The 22,484-nt window shown below is 44.7% G+C and overlaps 1 protein-coding gene across 1 annotated transcript in view; it reads left to right on the top strand.

The window, feature by feature from the left end:
* The window catches only part of pde9aa (phosphodiesterase 9aa), a 71,814-nt gene that overhangs the window by 37,311 nt on the left and 12,019 nt on the right, over nucleotides 1–22,484 (top strand). Inside the window, exons 3-9 of the mRNA XM_079276847.1 lie at nucleotides 78–155; nucleotides 3,559–3,602; nucleotides 5,860–5,914; nucleotides 7,975–8,045; nucleotides 15,331–15,415; nucleotides 17,730–17,790; nucleotides 19,176–19,250. Of these exons, the coding sequence (XP_079132973.1) occupies nucleotides 78–155; nucleotides 3,559–3,602; nucleotides 5,860–5,914; nucleotides 7,975–8,045; nucleotides 15,331–15,415; nucleotides 17,730–17,790; nucleotides 19,176–19,250 (469 nt within the window). The remainder of the gene's footprint in view (nucleotides 1–77; nucleotides 156–3,558; nucleotides 3,603–5,859; nucleotides 5,915–7,974; nucleotides 8,046–15,330; nucleotides 15,416–17,729; nucleotides 17,791–19,175; nucleotides 19,251–22,484) is intronic.

Raw genomic sequence — 22,484 nt, 5'->3', positions numbered from 1 at the left:
ATATTTATATAATGCATTCATGCAGCCTTACACATGGCTTCTAGTAGAGTTGAAACATGTGTTTTGTCTTCATGCAGGAGCACTAATCTGTCCCTGCTGGATTCTTCTGGAGCCATGGTGTCCATCGACCCCACCATGCCACACAACACAGAGAGGTATTGGAAAGTCTGCATCCCGCTGATGTCTTAATTGACAAATTGATTATTTGATAGAACGTTTGTTCAGTTCACTGCTGGCTGTTTGATTGAAAGACACATTCGCTGATTGGCTGTAGACTCCGGCGTCCGCTGCTCCTTCCTCCTCAGCTGTTAGCACATCGCTACAATGAGCTGCCATGACATGTGATCTTTATGTTTGCACTAGAAGCCCCCCTGAGTTTAGTTTAGAAATATGTCACAGTCGAGCCACTGATTTACCTCCAGAGCAGCAGAGGCACTAGTGTAGACCCACACTGGGAAGTAAGAACTATATTATATTACATTGAATGAACAATATTTAATAGAATTTGCAACAAGTAACCCAAGAAGTCTCTCTGAACTCTGTTAAGACAGAATAATTATGATGCAGAAGTATAATGATGACACAAGAGCAGTTAGCGTTCATTCTCTACAGAGCTTCTGTCTGTAGTTAGAGGCCAAGGTGCCCTCTCATTCAACTTCTAAAGCAAATTAATTAACATCACATCTTGCACTAAAGTGGGGATTCAGGGATACGTGCCCAAGAAAAAGAGAGCTAGAGGGCTGGACGGTGGTGGAGCAGAATTCCCCAGGCAGGCATCCAGAGGGCCGTGTCTGGAGGACGACCAGGAGGCTGGAGAGATGAGTGAAGCAGGTCTGGAGGACGACCAGGAGGCTGGAGAGATGAGTGAAGCAGGTCTGGAGGACGACCAGGAGGCTGGAGAGATGAGTGAAGCAGGTCTGGAGAACAACCAGGAGGCAACACCAAAAAGATTGACCCCTCTGACGGCTGGCCACAAATCCGGAACCCCTCTGGTGGCCGGCATGGAGACTTAAGATCAGGAAAAACAGATGGCACCAGAAATCTTGGCTCTGGCATGGGGCTGGACCAGGTTGCTAGAGATCTGGACCAGATTCAGACAACTGGAGTTCAGGATTGGACTCTGGCAACTGGAGTTACCGCACTGGAAGACGGCCATGGAGACGGTACCCTATTGGAGGACTGCCTCTGGGATGGGAACAAACTGGCAATGAAGATGGGACCCCTCCCAAGCATGACCAGGGACTTGAAGCCAGGAATGGCAGCTGGTGAAACCAGGGAACCAGGAGACTGCAGCACCACAGGTACTGATGACTGCCACAGCTCGGGAGGAACAGGTATCGGCCAGGACTCCGTCTTGAACAAGGAACAGGTGTCGGCCAGGCCAACGACAAGCAACAAGGCTTGGTGTCTGCTGGCATCTTCAACTCAGGAACTGGTGTCAGTCGGACCACCGTCTGGAAACGAAGGGCAGTTGCGACTGGATAGCTGACAGGACTAGAGGAGCAGGTGACGGCCCGACGTCTGGCCGTAGATCATGGCACTGGGCAGATGAGGCTCTGTGTCGGTGGGCAGCTTGGGGGATCGACCCACGCTTCCTACTACGAAATGACAGGAGGCTAGCTCGTTGTAGACTAGAATGCTAAAATGCAGGCTGAGAGTGAGAGTGGGTTGCAGACTGGAGGCTAACTGACTGTTAGCTGACAGGTAAGCAGGCTGGAGGTTAGCAGGCTCAACGCTATCAGGCAAAAAGAATAGATAGGTAACAACTTTGCTAGCGAGGGCCTGGAAGAAACTTCCCGGAGTGCTATAGTCAGATCTGCCTTCTTTTCAACAGCAATAGAGGTGTTGTTGCTGCAGTACAGGAGGAGCTGAATGTTGAGTATTACCTCCTCAAAGTTGTAGCTGGGAACATGTTTGGTCATCAGCCCGGATGGATGGAAGCCGGATGTGGTTCTGCCTGCGGTGGGCTGGTTGCTGTTGGATGCCCCACTGGAGTTGAGCTGAAGGAGTTTATGGTGAACCTACATGATTTCATCTGATTTGACATAGAATCAGACCCAGTTGCACTGATGACAAGCATGAAGAATAACGATATAGAAATAGACCATCTTCTTGCTGATGGTCTGGAGCCGGGGATCGGACCACGGATCTTCCAACTAGTGGACAACCTGCTCCACCTCCTGAGCCACAGCCTCCCCAAGAAATCATGAATCACCTCGAGGCAATCATCTCCATCAACAGCACATGACATGATCATGCTTTTCAGACAACAACAAGTCACTTTTAGTCATTATGTATTGAGATTAGGTTAGATTAGAGCTTTAACTGAAGACAATATAAACAAAGATGACACATCCAGTTTCATTTTTGGAGTGGAATTTTCCCAAGTTACTGTTTGGTCATTTAGTGGTGGTGCCAATGACCTTCAGAGATGCTCCAGCCATCCAAAGCTTCCACTGTGACAAGAAAGAACAATGTGGACCGACCGAATTACTGCCAGTTACTGAACACACATGCAGCCTAGAAGCTGTCCATGGAGCCTGAATAGAACCTTTGATGATGATCTGGTCTCATTAGACAAAACACTTGATTCACTCCGTTCCCAAAGTTATAGACACACACATTCACTGTCACACACACACACACACACACACACACACACATTCACTGTCACACACACACACACACACATTCACTGTCTCACACACACACACACATACACACACATACACACACGCACGCGCGTGTGTGTATGTGTGTGTGTGTGTGTGTGTGTGCACGCGTGTGGGTGTGTGTGTGTGTGTGTGTGACAGTGAATGTGTGTGTGTGTGTGTGTGTCTGTGTGACAGTGAATGTGTGTGTGTGTGTGTGTCTGTGTGACAGTGAATGTGTGTGTGTGTTTGTGTGTGTGACAGTGAATGTGTGTGTGTGTGTGTCTGTGTGACAGTGAATGTGTGTGTGTGTTTGTGTGTGTGTGACAGTGAATGTGTGTATGTGTGTTCGTGTGTGTGTGTGTCTGTGTGACAGTGAATGTGTGTGTGTGTGTGTGTGTCTGTGTGACAGTGAATGTGTGTGTGTGTTTGTGTGTGTGACAGTGAATGTGTGTGTGTGTGTGTGTGTGACAGTGAATGTGTGTGTGTGTGTGTGTCTGTGTGACAGTGAATGTGTGTGTGTGTTTGTGTGTGTGACAGTGAATGTGTGTGTGTGTGTGTCTGTGTGACAGTGAATGTGTGTGTGTGTTTGTGTGTGTGACAGTGAATGTGTGTGTGTGTGTGTCTGTGTGACAGTGAATGTGTGTGTGTGTTTGTGTGTGTGTGACAGTGAATGTGTGTATGCGTGTTCATGTGTGTGTGTGCTATCTTATCTCAGCGTGACATCTGAAAGCCTTTATTTGAGTGTTGGTAATCTTCCTTGTAAACAGTGGAAGTGTGTGGAATGTGTGTTTGTGTGTGTCTGTGTTGAATGAGTAAGTGGGAGGAAGAGTACAGCGTGTCGGCTGAGAGGACACAAGCTTCACTCTCTGCTCTGAACTAACCCGTGTGTCCGGTTGTGTTGAAGGTCACCGTATCGAGTGGTGCCAATGACTGGAGGACAGCTAGCTGGTGAGTTCCAGGGACCGCACACGCACACGCACACGCACACACACGCACACACACACACACACACACGCATGCACACACGCACACACACACATGCACACACACACACACATGCACACACACACACACACACACGCACACACACACACATGCACACACACACACACGCACACACACACACATGCACACACACACACACACACGCACACACGCACACACACGCACACACACACGCATGCACACACACACGCACACACGCATGCACGCACACACACATGCACACACGCACACACACGCACACACACACACACATGCACACACGCACACACACGCACGCACACACGCACACACACATGCACACACGCACACACATACACATGCACACACGCACACACACACATGCACACACACACGCACACACACGCACACCCACACACGCACACAATGATGACATACAATTTGAGTGTAGTGTGTAGAACTTATATACATAAGAAGTTCAATTCAATTAATTTTGTTTCGCCCAAAATCAGAAACTTTCCTTCGAGTGTTTTACAATCTGTACACATGCGACATCCTCTGACCTTTGACCCTCACATCAGAGCAGGAAGAACTCCCCAAACACAACTGTAAAACAATGAAGTGTAATTGTTCTGATTATACACAAGCACTGTAACAGTGTTACATGTGGAACACAGCAGTCATCAGCCCTGTCCTGAAGGATATAATGATGCCTTGAACCCGGTGATGATGAAACGTATGGAAAGATGTTCGACCCGGTGCTGAACATCACACTAGTGTTTGTTGATGTCAGTTCCACATGTAACATCCTGCAGCCTCACAGCTTACACTGAACATCTGAACATCTGAACATCAACACATTCAGAGCTTGCATGTGTTTTGTAAGTATGTTGCTTTAACATTATGAAGTGAATGTTGAGTGCACAATGTAATGACTGTGGAAGAGTGACACCATTTGCGTTTTGATTATTTCCCTCTACAATCTCCATGGAACTGAAGGCTCCATTTATGACATAAATGAACTGCGTCAACCATTGAGCAACCCGAACAGAAAGAGGATAGCTCTTCCCCCAGCCACCACGAGTATGACCTGAAGCTCTTTGCAGTTAGCAAGGACGTCACTCTGAAGTGACCGTGGAAAGCAGACTGCTGTTTGTCCTGGCTGCTGGTAATAAGCTCTGAGGATCATAGAAGGCCATCGGTTGGTTGAGCGGCTCCAACGATAACACAACTTGGAAACGCTGGGATGTGGATGATTTGACATGTAGGCTTCATACCAAATACACCTCATCTGAAGATGAAACATCCTATTTGTTACCAGTGATACTCAGCAAACATCATGTTCTGTGTGTTGTCTGAGAGACAATCCAGCGTCACTGGCTTAATTAATCACAGAGACGACTGTGCAGTGACCTGTGACCCTCTCACACAACATGGAATGTGAGTGACACAATGTACAAACTACTACTGACCGACAATGTCTTCTGCTTTTCCAATGTCTTGTAGCTGTTAGTTTATTGGCCCATGGTGTTGAACTTTGTGCACGGCAGTGGAGCTGTTGGCCAATGGCAGGGCTGTGATAGTGAGTCCAGCGTGTCACTGTGTGGGAAGAGGAATCAGAAGTCAGCCGGCTCTTATCCACTGCACTCGCTCTGTTGATCAGCCAGGGTGAGAGCAGAGGGAAAGTTTGATTTATCTTTTCTCTTCCCACTCGTGTGACTCTGCCATCTGTTGCTTTGGTCACCTGACGCTCTCCCACTGACTTACATAACCTCTGCATGTGCTCATGTATCTGTGAGCCAGTGTGCTTCACAGCACTGTTGATGCACAGCTCCACTAGTTTCTATTGTATTTTGATTGACATATTCTACCTCAGTGGATCCATCTGTTTACCCCAGACTCCTGTGTGTGCATGTGTGTGTGTGTGGACCATTGGTGGTCTATAGAGGAGGCAGGGGAGGCGTACGCCCCGCTTGGTGCCATCATGTTCAAAAGAAACTTAGCTAAGACGTGACGACGGACCCTGATGGGAGCTCTACCAGTGGACAAACCCAGATGTGGTTCATGCAGGCTGCCTACAGGCTAGAACACCTCCTGCGTGCTGGTGCAGTGTTTATTGAATGTGCTTGGCCCCGCCCCTCAGACAGCCTGTCACTGGTGTGGACCAACAGTCTGTTGACAGTGTGTGTGTGTGTGTGTGTGTGTGGTGTGTAACAAAGCTCCACGCTTGCTCTCTCCTCAGATAAAGAGGAACTCTTTCAGAATGTGCTGACGCAAGTAGCAGAGCAGTTTTCAAGGTAAGCAGCGGTGGCGCTTCACTGTCCTCTCATTAACTCTCACTCATGTATTTAGCTTCTATTACTCTCTTTCGTGTTTCTTCCTTTTCTTTTCATCAGGTTGCTAATTCTTGTGAGTTGTTTCTATACTGTCAATACTGTTTGGTGTCAGGACAGAACCTTGCATCTCCAACACATGATGTGAAATACCTTTTGATTCATGCAACTGCTTTTAAAACCATTTCATAATCCCAAGAGGCAGCAGCACTGCCTCAAGTTCCATCACCTGAAGAGCGGCCAGGCTTTCAGCTGCAGCGTGTGCATCTTACACTGTGTGTTGTGGTGTTGCTGTCTGTGGTGTGTGCAGCTTGTTTGCTCTTTTCACGAACCTTCGACGCTCAGGATTAGAGCTGCTTCTCTTCTTCAGCTCTCGTATCATGTCTGTATGCGATACAGACTCACACAGGTTCAAAGGGAGCAGTGCAGCTGGACATTAGACCGTCGTTGTTGCTTGTTGTGTGTCACATACAGTGCAGCCACAGATTAGTCTGCCGTGTTGTGGAGGATGGATTGGCAGATATGATCTGAAGTCTGATGGAATCATTTCTCAGTAGTCACAGCTACTGTGACGGCTCAATTAGAGTAATTACAAAAACTTATGAGAATTGTTTGTAACGCTGAAAACATTATTTCCACTTTTGACTAATCAACTGATTCGCTGTGATTCTAATTTCTTAGTGTTTAACAATAAAAATAAGAATTCAGTTTGAGATCCTAGAACCTACAAATGTTTTTAACTTGTATTTCATGACCTCACACATGGAACTGTTGAATATGCACCAACTGTTGAATATGCACCAACTGTTGAATATGCACCAACTGTTGAATACGCACCAACTGTTGAATATGCACCAACTGTTGAATACGCACCAACTGTTGAATACGCACCAACTGTTGAATACGCACCAACTGTTGAATATGCACCAACTGTTGAATACGCACCAACTGTTGAATACGCACCAACTGTTGAATACGCACCAACTGTTGAATATGCACCAACTGTTGAATATGCACCAACTGTTGAATACGCACCAACTGTTGAATACGCACCAACTGTTGAATACGCACCAACTGTTGAATATGCACCAACTGTTGAATACGCACCAACTGTTGAATACGCACCAACTGTTGAATACGCACCAACTGTTGAATACGCACCAACTGTTGAATATGCACCAACTGTTGAATATGCACCAACTGTTGAATACGCACCAACTGTTGAATACGCACCAACTGTTGAATATGCACCAACTGTTGAATACGCACCAACTGTTGAATACGCACCAACTGTTGAATACGCACCAACTGTTGAATATGCACCAACTGTTGAATATGCACCAACTGTTGAATATGCACCAACTGTTGAATACGCACCAACTGTTGAATACGCACCAACTGTTGAATACGCACCAACTGTTGAATACGCACCAACTGTTGAATATGCACCAACTGTTGAATACGCACCAACTGTTGAATATGCACCAACTGTTGAATATGCACCAACTGTTGAATACGCACCAACTGTTGAATATGCACCAACTGTTGAATACGCACCAACTGTTGAATACGCACCAACTGTTGAATACGCACCAACTGTTGAATATGCACCAACTGTTGAATACGCACCAACTGTTGAATACGCACCAACTGTTGAATATGCACCAACTGTTGAATATGCACCAACTGTTGAATACGCACCAACTGTTGAATACGCACCAACTGTTGAATATGCACCAACTGTTGAATACGCACCAACTGTTGAATACGCACCAACTGTTGAATACGCACCAACTGTTGAATATGCACCAACTGTTGAATATGCACCAACTGTTGAATATGCACCAACTGTTGAATACGCACCAACTGTTGAATACGCACCAACTGTTGAATACGCACCAACTGTTGAATACGCACCAACTGTTGAATATGCACCAACTGTTGAATATGCACCAACTGTTGAATATGCACTGCAGCAGAGGAGTGAGTGTGTGATGGAGACTCTCTTCACTGTCTGTCCGCAGGGCCTTCAAGATCAACGAGATGAAGACGGAGGTCACAAACCGTCTCGCCATGTTGGAGAAGAGAGTAGAGCGTAAGTCTGTTCCCACCGCCTCACTGTCAAATGTACATATTCATATATTCATATTTATATGCTTACAAACATCAGAAATATTTACCAGAGGAAATGAATACAGTCTGTTTTGTATCAACTACTCAAGACTTCTGATCTCAGTAGGGGTGTTTATGAATGGAGATTAATGGACGCGTTTGATTCATCATCAACATGCATTTCCTGACTTCCTGATGTTCAGTCAATCAAGAGTCCTGTGATGTAATAATGAGGTGATTCAGTGACTCTGCTCAGTCACAAATATACTGACCAACAGGAAACTCATAATCATAATAATCATAATAATAATCATAATAATCATAATAATCATCATCATCACATGTTCCGCATTGCCCCAAAATACATGTTTCATGTTTATCCACATCAGGTACTTCTTGTTGTTTTAGCAAAGAATAATATCTCTTTTTTAAAGATGTGTTAATCTCATATCAAAATAGTTCATATTAAATTGTTGGGTAAAAATTAGATTCTAAAAATATTTACACTCACAATTATGTAGAAGTCGGTTAAATCATCTAAGCACACGTTCCCGTGAAAACTGTTTCTGTGGATATCATCATTGATGACGGAGCTCATTTGCATAATGACCTCATTCCTTTGAGTCTGGATGCTGTTGGTTTATGTCTGTATATGGGCGACTGTGACTCAGTGGTGGAGCAGGTCGTCCTTCAATCAGAGGACCGGTGGTTCGATCCCCGGCTCCTCTAGTCCATCTCCATGTGTCCTTGGGCAAAGCACTGGGCAGGCTGTTCCTATAGGTGTGAATGTTAGAGTCCTGGTGGGCAGGGGGCACCTTGCATGGTAGTCCTGTCATCAGTGTGTGCACGGCTGTGAATGGGTGAATGATGACATGGAGTGTTGAAGTCAGTAGACTAGAAGAGACTATACAAGTACAGTCCATTCACCACACTGGTCATGTGATACCTGGGTATGAGGGGGTTAAGAAGAATAAGTAGGTTGTACTGTCCTCATATCACACAGAAAATCAAATGCATATTCCTCCTTTTATCTGACAGTTTAAAGTGCAGAGAGAGAGAGAGGACATGGGGAGAGAGCTGCTTCTGTCTGTCCCTGTTTCAGACATAATGTAGAGGCTTACTGACACCAGTGCTCTGGATGCAGGTCAATGCACGAGCACAGGCAGTGCAGGAAGATGCAGATCTCATTGGAGACTTGCTTAGCTGAGTCTTTTCACTCATTAACTCAGTGGCAGTAACAGTAAACAGTCACACACACAACGCACGGTAAACACTGACCGTCAGTCAGGAAGCCCAGCTTCCAGGAGGAGGTTCAATAGGTTGCTTTTGTCTTTACAGCAGAGGTGTAGCTGTTAGATAAGTCACAGCGCGGGCTATGTGCTCTGCCATCCCTCCAGAGGCTGTTGACCTCATGCTGTCATTAGCATCTACTGAACACGGACCTCATTTTGACCTGTTGAGAACATGTCATCTTCACACTCACAGCCTGGGCTCATGCACCATGCCCTTTCCTCCTCAGCTCTCCATTATCACATTCCATGAACTGCTCACCATGCTGCACCAGTGTGCCTGCTTTCTGCATCTTGGCACTCAATGTGTCACTTCTCTGAAGATCAAAGCCAGCTATGAAATATGATCAATAAAGGTGCCGTGATAGCCGGCTCGCTACGCTGCTTCTTGATAATATAGATCTCCGTGTTCTCAACAGGGCAGCTGCTGTAGTGATTACCCACAGGAACATTTAATCAGTCACGGTTCTGCAATCATTACATCATCCTTCCTGTAAGGCTGTGATTAAAGGTCAAGTGGAATATGAGTGAGTTGTACATCGCAACACAAGCCGGGCAGAGATCAGCAGCGACGCTCAGATTTGTGTAATTATTCCATGTTTGCACTAGACACGGTTCTCCTGCCCAAATAATTGTGATTCAGGATATTATCCCATAACTCTAGTTTGCACATGCTCAGTGGTGATGCACAGATCAGGTAGTGAGTGATACATGCTGTGGTTGTTCCTGTGTAGCATCAATGAGCTGATTCATTGTAAGATAACGAGACATCTGATTGGTGCATAGACCTGCATACTCACCAATACCCAACCCAGCATTTTAGGCTGCAAGGATTACAATGATACTACACAACACCATCAAATGATGAAGTTCAGTGATGTTGTGAGGAAGAGGCTCGACCTGCATGTATGTTGTGTAGAGTTTCAGAAGCTTAAAGAGGAACTAAGCTTTAGACTAAATGACATCACTGTGATTTGATGAAACACATCAACGCTGGTGTTAATATCAACATTTTTTACCAAATTCATAACATTGGCATTGCATGGTTGAGATGTCTGAGAGTTTAAATACAGTTTAAATGAGATAGAGTCGACTGTTCTGGACCAATCTGCTTCATGAAGTGAAGGAATGCTAAGGCGCTGTAATCAGACGCCTCCTCCCATCACAGCACCACGCTGTCTGTTCTGTCCTCTCTGCGGACATCAAGCTACCAACACATTACAACCTCTGCTGAATCAATGTGAGCAGCTTTCCTACACTGTGTGTCGATGAGGCAGTGTGGTGTCTCATTATTGTCAACCCCTAACCCTGTATGACATACTGTAAGTTCATCACATTCAGCGCCCCTTGCCATATCGCTAGTTTCATTTGACAAACTACTGTGGCTGTCATTTGTTGACACTGCGTTCAAGCTCTTGTCATGCAGAAGTGGGCGTGGTTTCATCTCTTAGCCCCTTGCCCACTTTTTTTGCATTTTTCAAAATGATGCAGTGTAATTATGCTCAGACTAGGCTGGAGAACACTGACGACGGAGAAGAAGCTCAAATCACTTTATTCTTAGCAAATCTAAACGACATTGTTAAGAGATGTCAAACACTGAGAGGACCTTCGGATGGATCTAGTTACTAATGGAGGATAAAGTGTAGTCAGATAACCATGGTGTATTCACCTTTTAACTCATAATGAACACCTACATTAACATCATTCAGCAGACGCCTTTATCCAATGGGACTTACAATTCAGATTCTATCACATTTCTACACCGTAGGCACAACTACGGGGGACATTGTTGGGGTTAAGTGTCTTGCGGCCAGAGCCGGGGATCGAACCGCCGATCCTCTGATTGAAGGACGCTGCGCTCCGCTTAGCCACAGTCGCCACCGCCAACATCACATCACATCACAATGTTGTGGATTGTGATGTGACGTGACACACTGTGTTACAGTGTGTAGGTGTGTATTATGCACCTACACACCCCCCCCAGACATCATCTCCCATGAATGCACAAACAAGACTACGCTTACAGTAGCTGCAGCCTTCTATCTCTCACTCTGAGCTGCATGTGTTTTGTGATGCAGCTACAATTTCATAACAGCCCCCCCTTCAGTCACCATGACAACCTAGCCTGAGTTTACTCTGGTCACCATGGTGATGTTCCCTCCTCTCCTCTTCTTCTGAAGCGATGCGATGTTGAAGTGACCAGCAGCTGTGGTCTTAAACTGAATGCTGTTTGATTTGTACGTTTGAACTGAATGTGTATTAAACAGTTAATAGAAGTGAATTTGAACAACAGAAGACAGATTATGATCAGCTTTCTCATATAAAATAACAGATATGACTTCCTGTGTGTGGCCATTAAACTGTGATCTTGTTTCATGAGTCCACTTGACAAAATGATCTTCAGTCTTGAAGATGATTTCTTCCAGCAGCCGCTCTGCCTGATGATGCTGTAGCAGCAGCTTCACATCTGACGCTCTGCCTGATGATGCTGTAGCAGCAGCTTCACATCTGACGCTCTGCCTGATGATGCTGTAGCAGCAGCTTCACATCTGACGCTCTGCCTGATGATGCTGTAGCAGCAGCTTCACATCTGACGCTCTGCCTGATGATGCTGTAGCAGCAGCTTCACATCTGACGCTCTGCCTGATGATGCTGTAGCAGCAGCTTCACATCAGACGCTCTGCCTGATGATGCTGTAGCAGCAGCTTCACATCAGACGCTCTGCCTGATGATGCTGTAGCAGCAGCTTCACATCTGACGCTCTGCCTGATGATGCTGTAGCAGCAGCTTCACATCAGACGCTCTGCCTGATGATGCTGTAGCAGCAGCTTCACATCAGCCGCTCTGCCTGATGATGCTGTAGCAGCAGCTTCACATCTGACGCTCTGCCTGATGATGCTGTAGCAGCAGCTTCACATCTGACGCTCTGCCTGATGATGCTGTAGCAGCAGCTTCACATCTGACGCTCTGCCTGATGATGCTGTAGCAGCAGCTTCACATCTGACGCTCTGCCTGATGATGCTGTAGCAGCAGCTTCACATCTGACGCACAAACACTTCACACCAGCATGACGATCGCCTGGATACCTAGTTGCTATGGCAACAGTGTGACGCCCACGCTCCATCCTCTCATGACTTTGGTCGCCATGGTCACCTATTCTAATAGCAGCTGAGTGTTGTCGGAGGCAACCTCTTCTGATTTAGCACAAAGAGGTGGATTGATGAAGGAGACGGAGTCAGATGAAGATGTGTGAGAGTCCACAGAGCTCTGACAGCAGCTGTGATACAATCAGATGGCAGACAACCGTTAGTATTATATCACTGCACATTATCACGGCTCAACATACGGACAAGTTGCTGAGATGTTTAACTTGCCCGACAGCCAAACTCACTCGTCCTTGTGATGATCAGAGTACGACTCAAGTGCAGAGAACAGACCAGAGAAAGTTGTACTGAGGCTCAGTTCAAAACAAGGCAGAGCAGGCATGAACAAGAAGCCTCACAAAGCTACTAACTCTATATATATATATATATACAGTAGCACAAAAACTGATTCTACTGAATATCGGCCCCACATTTATCTTTCACTTGCCCGATTGGACAACTGCACGAGGCACTTGCGTGAACATACAGTTGACTCGCCCCAGTCTGAGTCCTGTTCATACAGACTGCTGCAGGCTCAGTACACACCTCTTACACCACTAACCCGTCTCTCTCCCGCCCCCTGCTGCTTTCTCTCAGTCTCAACTTATTTGAATGAACTTCATGGGGCACTCAGTATGGTTACTGCATAAAGTCGTCATCATATATCTGCTTGGGCTGTGATAGGCTGAAACATCCAGCCTGCAGAACGAATGCTCCAGTCCATACAACTGTAGGTTTTGGGGTGCCTGCCATTTTCCAGCAAAGCCACAAGTGACTGACAGCATTATCATTATGTAATATGTCATTACATAAGTACAGTAGTACAGTAGTAGCCTACTGTAATGACAAGATGGTGTAGTTTGATATTTTCTCTGATGAGCTAATGTACAGTCTGGGCCTCACATACTTTCATACACTTATATGGGACTGCCCAAAAATACATTCCTTTTGGAAGATGAACCTTGAGGATCCAACCTTTCACCTTCAATGACGGATTACAGTTGCTACATAGAATATTTCTGGCTGGTATGTCGGCCGCCAAGAAGCTCATCACCCAAAGTTAGATTTCTGCACAAAAAAGATCATAAAACAGTAAAAAAGTCTTCTGAGAAATACAGAAAATGACAGGTAATATAATAATAATAATAATAATACATTTTATTTGTATATCGTTTTAAATGGTACTCAAAGGCACCTTACATGGTAACAACAGAAACAACAGAAGCAGTTACAATCGAAACAAAGAGATGACATAACAGTAAGGAACAGCACAAGAACATACATGACTGACTTTACAGGTTAAAAGCAGATTTAAATCTGTGAGTTTGAAAGTGGTGAGTGACGGAGAATGTGTGAGGACTGGGGGAGGGAGTTCCAGAGGGAGGGGCAGCAGAGTTCTGGATGTATTGTAGTTTGTTGATGAGTTTGGTGGATGAGCCGTACAGGATGCTGTTGCAGCAGTCAACACAAAGACCTTTTTAAATAAGTGAGTCTTCAACTGCTTTCTAAAGGCTTCAACAGAGATCGAATTTCAACAGCAAGAGCATTACCCAATAAGGACCTCTGTCTTTTTATGTGTTTCGCTGTAAAGAGTTATTAGTCATCCAGTCCTTAATGGCAGTCAGACAGTTGTACAAACGGTCAGTTTGTCAGTCTCCTCAGGCTTAAAAGAGACATATAGCTGGATATCATCAGCGTAACAGTGACATGAGATAACTTTAAATTTGCTAATAATATGACCTAAGGGAAACATATACGAAGCAAATAATGTAGGACCCAAGACAGAACCCTGGGGCACACCACAGGAAAAAACTCCAACTCGAGACATAGGAGGAGAACCAGGCCAGGGCGCTCCCAGAGACACCCACCCACTGCCTGAGCCTTTCAGTCACACTGGTGTGATTCCAAGTAATACATGCTGTGCTAAGATCCACTAGCAACATCACAGAGTATACACCCACATCAGAAGATGTCATTGGAGACTAAGAATAGCTGTAAGTGGAGCGCTTTTGATGTAAAACAGATATACATTTTTTTTAAATGTGTGACATCAGCTTTAAACATTCTCAAACATGTTGTAGATTAAAGGCAGCTTAGATATAAGGCTATAGTTTTTGGGAAGGGATGGATATGATGGGGCACAACCAGATCTCAGTGAGTTATTTATATTAGAGACCATGCATGGACCAATAGACCCAACACCTTGTTAAGCATGGACGTGGGTATAATATCCACAGGGCGTGGTAGCGGTATTATACTGACCAATAGATCAACGAGGTCTTGCAGGCAGACGAGGGGATGACGCTATGACAGACGATAAACAAACACTGAATTCAGACATCAAGCAGGTCCTTAAGAACTGTTAAGGACCTGCTTTTTATTAGTCAATCCTATGCATGGGAGGGTCTGCAGAGATGAAAGGAAAACAAAGTCTGTATAAAAGTCTCTGTGAGGTCACCCACAGGTTTCTGAGGCGTTGCTGTGAAGCTCAAAGTGCTACCGCTTGGAGGAAAAGTGTAGCTGTTGCTTTTTTGCTTGATTGACAGAAAACGAGTGAACATTGAATGCCAAAAACAAACAAAAAATGAATGAAATAATGAATGACTTGTAGGCCAGTGTAAGCCCCAGTAGAGAGCTGACCATGTTGCTCCAACCCCTCAGTCACTGAAAGAGGTCAATTCAACAAATACAATCATTTTTGGTTATTTGAGTTCAATGACCCGTAGAGGCTTTGGCCAACTTAATGTTTGCAGATACAAATGGTATGAAGATGTAATGGTTTGAAACATTTTAATAGGACTAGTGGGGTTTAATAAATGCCTCTCTCTGTCTACAGTGGAGGGGATGAAGGTGGTGGAGATCGAGAAATGTCGCAAAGACATCAAGAAGCTCCATGAGGAGATGGTATCCAGAAACAACAGGTAACAGCAACAACAGAGGCAATAATCTCTGAATGTCCCGGCTCTTTCATTAGGACAGAGAGTGTCTTGCTCCTGTCTCATGAGCAGAGTGATAGACAGTCGGAGACCACTCATCCTGATCAGTGGCATTTAAGACCGAAGTGGTGTCTGGAGATCTGCTTTACTGTTACCTTACTTTATATGCAGATATACAGAGCAGTTAGTATCTCATTAGTGTTAGTGCAGTGATACACAGACTACTAGTTGTGCTGAGACAATAAGCTGATCAGTGAACTTCAGAAGATGAATCAACCACTATTGTGATAAGTCAATTGTTAGCAAAGGTTATTCTAAACTTTGGTGACCCAAAGTGTTTAATATTAAATAAATACATATATTATGAATCTACCCTAATCGTGTGAATAAACTGTGAAAAATATTAATGAAATTTAATTTGAGAAATTATTTGGAGAAATTATTGTGATACGTTATTTTCTCATACATTTTCAAAATAATTACATTTTATTTCATTATAGACATTTGTATTTATTTCCTCAATGACACTTGTTTCCTTTAAAGTTTATTTTCAAAGAGTGACTTTTCATGAGGACATCTTTTATTTCATTCTGTCACTTCTCATGACAGTGATGTTGTAAGCGGTAACCACCCTCTCGCCTTTAATGCCATTTTAACCCCCTCTTTAACGAGCAAGCTCAACAATTGCTACCAAATATGGATGTATCAAGAGAACTGGGTGCAGCGTTGGAGGCGGCTTCCTAACCATTCCAATGAAAGTTGTTCAGTGGTGCATGAAGCAAAAAAATATAAAATTAGCTAGAACTTCTGGCAATCATCCACATCCATTTTACCCTCACTAGTGAACAAAACCCCAAGATATTTGAACTCCCTCGCTTGGGACAGTGACTCACTCGCAACCCGGAGGGAGCAATCAACGCAATTCTTTAGTTCCAAAACCAGACACCCTCCTCCCCCTGGCTGCGCCTTGAAATCCTATCCATGAAAATCAAAAAATGGTTTGGTGACAAGGGCCAAACCTGGGCGCCCACTGGTAACATGTATGACTTTGTGACGAGTATATGGACACATCTCTTACTTTGGTTATAAAAGTACCGAATGGCTTGTAGCAATGATGTTGGGATCCCATATTCCCGCAGTACGAAGTGCTGTTGGGTGCATAAGCACAAGAAACAGTCCTCTATTCATGGAGGTGAGCGGAGCTATATCTAGTTTGTAATGCTCCATCTCTCACACCGACTTCGGCTCCCTCCAAGCCAGAGAGTTGACATTTCACATCCCAAGAGCCGGTCTGCAACTCCAGGGGTCAGCACGTTTAGGTCTCGCCCTTACTGCCACCATGCACCCAACCTCAATGCCTAACCCTGCGAGTAGTGGACCCACAGGGCAGCGGTTCAATGTAGATTTCTGCTTCTGTGCCTGGCCGAGCCCTATGTGTCAAGTCCTGGCAACTAGATGCTTGCCGGTGACCTCCCCTTTCAGGTCTGGCTCCAGAAGGGTGCCCCGGTTTCCCTTTGCCAGGCAAGGTGGGACAACCTATTCACATAGGGACATAACTGCTCTTGGTCAGGCCCCTACGCTGGGACTACTTTGCCTTGGGAAACCCTACCAGGGGGTATTGCCCCAGACAACACTGCGCCCAGGGTCACTTGGGCACACAAACCTCTCCACCACATTAAGATGACATTTCATTGGATGAGATTCACTGATACAAGTTCAACAATGGAGGTCGAGGTTGTTTTTCTGACTTACGATCTTCTGTATATCATATAGTCTTAGCCAAACAACTGAATCTGAGTGGCCTGGCTTAACTGTGGTTGAATCCGTGTGTCCACTTGACCTAAATCAACGCTATGAGCCAGCCTCTACCTGCTGCAGCTAAGTAGCACAGAGTCTGGGTCGACAGTGGTTCAGAAGGTAGAGTGGGTCGGCCCTCAGAAGATCGGCATTTTCATCCCCGGCTCCTCTAGTTCATGTCAATGTGTCCTTGGGAAAGACACTTAACCCAAAATTGTTCCCGTAGCTGTTCCTGCAGTGTATGAATGGGTGGGAATGTTAGTTAGTCCTGGTGGGCAGGTGGCACCTTGCATGGTAGCCCTGTCATCAGTGTATGAATGGGTGAATGATGACATGTAGTATTAAAGCGCTTTGAGTAGTCGGAGGACAAGAGAAGCGCTGTACAAGTATAGGTCCATTTACCATTAAATATCATATAAATGTAATATTATTATTTTAGAAGTAGTATAATTAATACTTGTATTGTTATTTCTTTGTAGCTTCAAGGTGTTTTTTCTTTCAGTAACTTCCTCGAAGACAATAAGAAGCTTACCTCTCGCAGAGACGTGCCCTCTAACCCAAAGGTAAGGCCTTCCACCCCCCACTGTTCACTGCACTGTGTTTCTGTTAGCCAGGTGAGTCTGCTGATGTCAGGCATGCTAAGAAATACCTCGCCTGCACTGTGATTCCAGGAACCAGATAGAACCATGCTTGTTTTCAAACTTGTGGGTCCAGATGTACTTTAGATATAACAGTTGTGAAAATGTAGTTTTATAGATGTTGATCAGGTTTAGTCCATGCCAATTCCCAGGAATCAGACAGTACAGGCCAACAGAGGGCTGCAGGGATGATGTATTTTCGCAGGCCATACCTGAAGCACGGCGTCTCTCGACAAAAAGCCAATAGCATTTGCCATTTGGACTCTATTACGAACCCTGAAGCCAAAGTAGATGCCGTAGAAGAAATTGTTAAAATCCCTTCAGCTAACCGCAGACCTGTTTTCAGAACACGAACCTAAAACACATTCAAAAAAACATTGACCTTGAGACAAGCAAACCGGAAGTGACAAAAAGCTGTCTCATTTCATCACCCAGTCTCATCTCGACTCTGAAACACTCTCAGAGAATACACCAGTGAATCCATGAAAGGGTTGCACAAAGGCACAAGTTGCACTTTAGAAACACTCAGCTTTAGACAGCTGTGCTCCCTTCTATGTGGCTGCTGGTGATATTTGTAATGAATGTCCACTTTTAACAGTCCCTGCCTTTGGTGGGATACAATAGAAGAATGAATGAATGAATGAATTTTATTTATATCGCGCTTTTCACAGACAGTAGTATCACAAAGTGCTTAACAGAGCAGACATTTAAAAGCATAAAAAACACAATGTGACCCAAGGGTCAATAGATGATCGACACAGAGAAAATAAAATAAATATAAATTAAATAAAAAATAATAGAAAATAAAATAAAAATGTAAAACATATATTAAGAGCAGGTCTAGGACATGGGTTTACTTTTACACAAACACCAGCCTAAACAGGTGGGTTTTTAGCTGGCTTTTAAAAGTATCCACAGTATCTGCGAGGCGCAGAGTTGCAGGCAGAGCATTCCAGAGGGGCCACTGCCTCAAAGGCTCGGTCACCACGGCTCTTACATCGTGTGCGTGGGACTGACAGAAGACCTAGAGCGTTTGACCTGAGAGTGCGGGCGGGTGAATAGAGGCGAAGTAGATCAGCTACATAAGCCGGAGCCTGACCGTGAAGTGCTCTGTAAGTGATGGTGAGAATTTTAAAGTGTATCCGAGATGCTACAGGGAGCCAGTGGAGAGATCGGAGAATGAATGAAAGGAAAGTGAAATGGTGATGTATTAGGTTATATACATGAACATTACAGTAGGTGTGTGAAGAGGTGTGGCCCCGAGCCAGTCGGAGGCAGACAGGGTTAACTGCGAGCTCTGTTGCCTGCAGTACATGCTGTCAGAACAGACCATAGATGCCCTCAAAAAACCCGCCTTCGACGTCTGGCTATGGGAGGCCAACGAGGTAAGACTGAGCAGCTCATGAACCCGTTTCACCTACAATGCCCCTCTCTTCTCTCCTCTCCTTGTGCCCCCTGTTTCCCTGTCTCTTCTGCTGCCCTGTGTGTGTGTGTGTGTGTGTGTGCGTGCGTGCGTGGTTGCGTGTGTGTGTGCGTGTAGTACCATCTGTCTAAGGAGACAGTAGAAGCTCTTAGATTGCCTACATTTGATGCTTGGCAGTGGGAGCCTAATGAGGTGAGACTTGTGCCCTGATTAATCCACTGATTCATATCTGATATGTATTACTGATTATCAGCATGATCAATCAGTGAATATATGCTGTTTATAAGTTCTTAATTGTTCAATATTATGTCATTAATGGTCAAAACTCTTTGCTTTAAGAGAAACAAGTGTCTGACATTACCGACCCATAAACTGACACAGCAGATGTTGGAGATGGAGACTGACCTTTCTAATGGCAGACATTTTGACTCGTCAAACACAGGTGCACCTAATAGTGTTAAAATAGTGCACACAATTCAATGTCACCATTGACTGTTGGGTTGGAGAGTCAGGTGTGTTATGCTAGGAGTGGCTGATGAAGCCTGGAGCCTCAAGCCTGCAGCAGAGATGAGCAGCAGGCTACAGAGGTCTGTAAGATCACTGCTTTCTAATGCCGTGTTCACACCGGTCACGTTGATTTTTTGACGCACGTCGAGATTACATACAAAGTCTATGCACAGACGCGATGAGACTGGCGCGCCGCGATTTTGCGATGGCGCGTTGGACGCGTTATTGCAGTGCGGTGGACGCGTTGGACGCCGCAAAATCGCCAACGCGCGAGTTGAAATTTTTCAACTTCAGCGACATAATCGCGTGACGCTGTGGCGCGATAGCCTATCAGCGTTGAGTTGCTCCCCCTGTCGTCACTGGCTTCCTGCCGTTGTTGAATCAGGAAATAAATCCTGTAGCCGTCTGTGTTCACCCAGAGCTCTACGATACCTCATATCAACAGAGACCGGACCAAACTATGTGTATACATGTGTGTGTGTAAACCATACGGTACAAACAATGAATAGACGCTGCCGTATTTACGTCTACGTGACGTTATTGAGTGCTGGTGGAGCTGCTACGATGTTAGCATAGCCTAGCACCGATCCATCAGAGCTCCATTGAGAAGACAAGTAGCCTACAAATCGGCATCATTACGTAGTTATTTCGGAGTCCCTTTTTGTCGGTTTATTGCCGTTGAATCACAGCCAAATCAGTTTATTTTGTGTTCCTACAGCTGTAGTAAACAGCGACCGGTGGCTTGCTAGACAGTGAATACAGCTCGATGAAATCCACGGAGCTCCTCTGAACAATATTATGAACCAGACATGACGGCGTTTGGCATTCCGATGTTTGAGGGACTTCCACAACACGTACAAAGCAGCAATTGTCCTTATTCCTTTCACGGTTGACAGGGGAAAGAAATGGCGGCCAGATGGAGGCTTCCAGGACGATAAACCACGCCCCCTCTCCGGCGCTACGAGATTTTGCGGCGTCTGGTGTGAACACGACCGGCGGCGCGTTGGACGCGATTGTGCAGTGCGTTGGACGCTTTTTTGCAGTGCGTCAAAAAATCAACGCGACCGGTGTGAACGCAGCATAACTCCACACCTCTAGATTCCTTTACTGTTAAGAATTGTAGTCTTCAGACCCAACCGACGCTGACTCAAGTGACATCACTTGAGGACATTTCTCAGACTTCACTCTGCTCCCTCTGGAGACGTTAAAGTGTCACATATGCAGTGATGAACTGGAAGCACACTTTGATGTGAATCAGTGGAGTTCCATCTATCCAGCATCCATTCTCTGCCGCTTCTCTGGGGCCTTAGCCTGTAGTCTACCTGCTTCTCCCCAGCAACTTCTTTTAGCTACACCTGGAGGATCCCAGGCACCTCAACTGGCTCCTTTGGAAACAAACAGGCTCTACTCCAACTCCCTCCCTCCGCCTGTGCTCCTTACCCTCTCTCTCTAAGACGGAACTGGACCAAGATGGAAAATAAAATGGCATCTTATTTCCCCCTTGGTCCAATTCATTTAGGTTGGTGTTTAAGCTGTTAATCGAGACCACTTGGAAAGATGGGTGTCGGCCTGCTTCCAACTCGACTCTGGTTTGATTACAGGGTGAATGCAAACGAGATCATTCACAAGTTTTTTGATGATAGATGTGTAATTTTGACATCAATTTGAAAGCTAAACTGCTGTTTCGTTGGAGCTGTCAAAAATATAGTGAGCTCTTTGTGACACCAGACAATATAAATAAGCACAACAGATTCAGATCTGCATGACTTGCTGTCAGCCACAATCATTTTCAGGTCTCTTTAAAAAGGTTTTTGTTGAAATTGGACCATGTATACTGTCAATTATCAACAGCTGTCTGTTTTCTGGTTCAGTCCCAGTCTATTTTAAACATGCAAGGCAAGGCAAGTTTATTTGTATAGCACATTGCAACAACAAGGTAATTCAAAGTGCTTCACATAAAACCATTAAAAGCATCAAAACATCAAAAGAAAAGGAGATTTAAAAACAATTAAGAACATTCATTGCATTAAAACATTTTTAAAAAAAACAGTGTAAGAAACTAGAAAAGGCATTTCCTGCTGAAAATGCGTTGGAATGCTGAAAACTGAAATGAATCGCAAAAACATTTCTGAAAATAGATATCCAATTCAAAAACAAATTGCAAAAAGCTTAATAATTCAAAAAGTTTAAAGATTACAAATATGAAAAGTCATCTCACCCCTCTCCTGAAAGAGCTGAACATTTTGATATTCGAACGGTTTATGTTGCTTAAAAGAATTCCAGCGGTAGTGATATTTGTTGTAGTAGTAGTAGAAGTTGTATAGTTGTAGTAGAAGTATTATTAGCAGTATAAGTATTAGTAGCATTTGAATAAGTACTAGTTGTAGCAGTAGTGATATTTGTCGTAGCAGTAGTAGTAAGATAAGATAAGATAATCCTTTATTCGTCCCTCAGTGGGGAAATTACAGGATTACAGCAGCATTGCTCACAAGTAAAAAATAAAAGATAAAAATCAAGTAATATAATAAACTAAACAGTAAGGCAAGGCAAGTTTATTTGTACAGCACATTTCAACAACAAGGTAATTCAAAGTGCTTCACATAAAACCATTAAAAACATAAAGGCAAAAGTAAAGGAGATTTAAAACATACATTGAAACAATAATCAATTGTTTCAAAGATTACTTTGA

Source organism: Melanostigma gelatinosum (assembly GCF_949748355.1).
Source record: "Melanostigma gelatinosum genome assembly, chromosome: 10".
NCBI classification, from domain to species: domain Eukaryota; kingdom Metazoa; phylum Chordata; class Actinopteri; order Perciformes; family Zoarcidae; genus Melanostigma; species Melanostigma gelatinosum.
The sequence above is the reverse complement of the archived record's forward strand: the minus strand, read 5'-3'. Positions and strand labels throughout refer to the sequence as shown.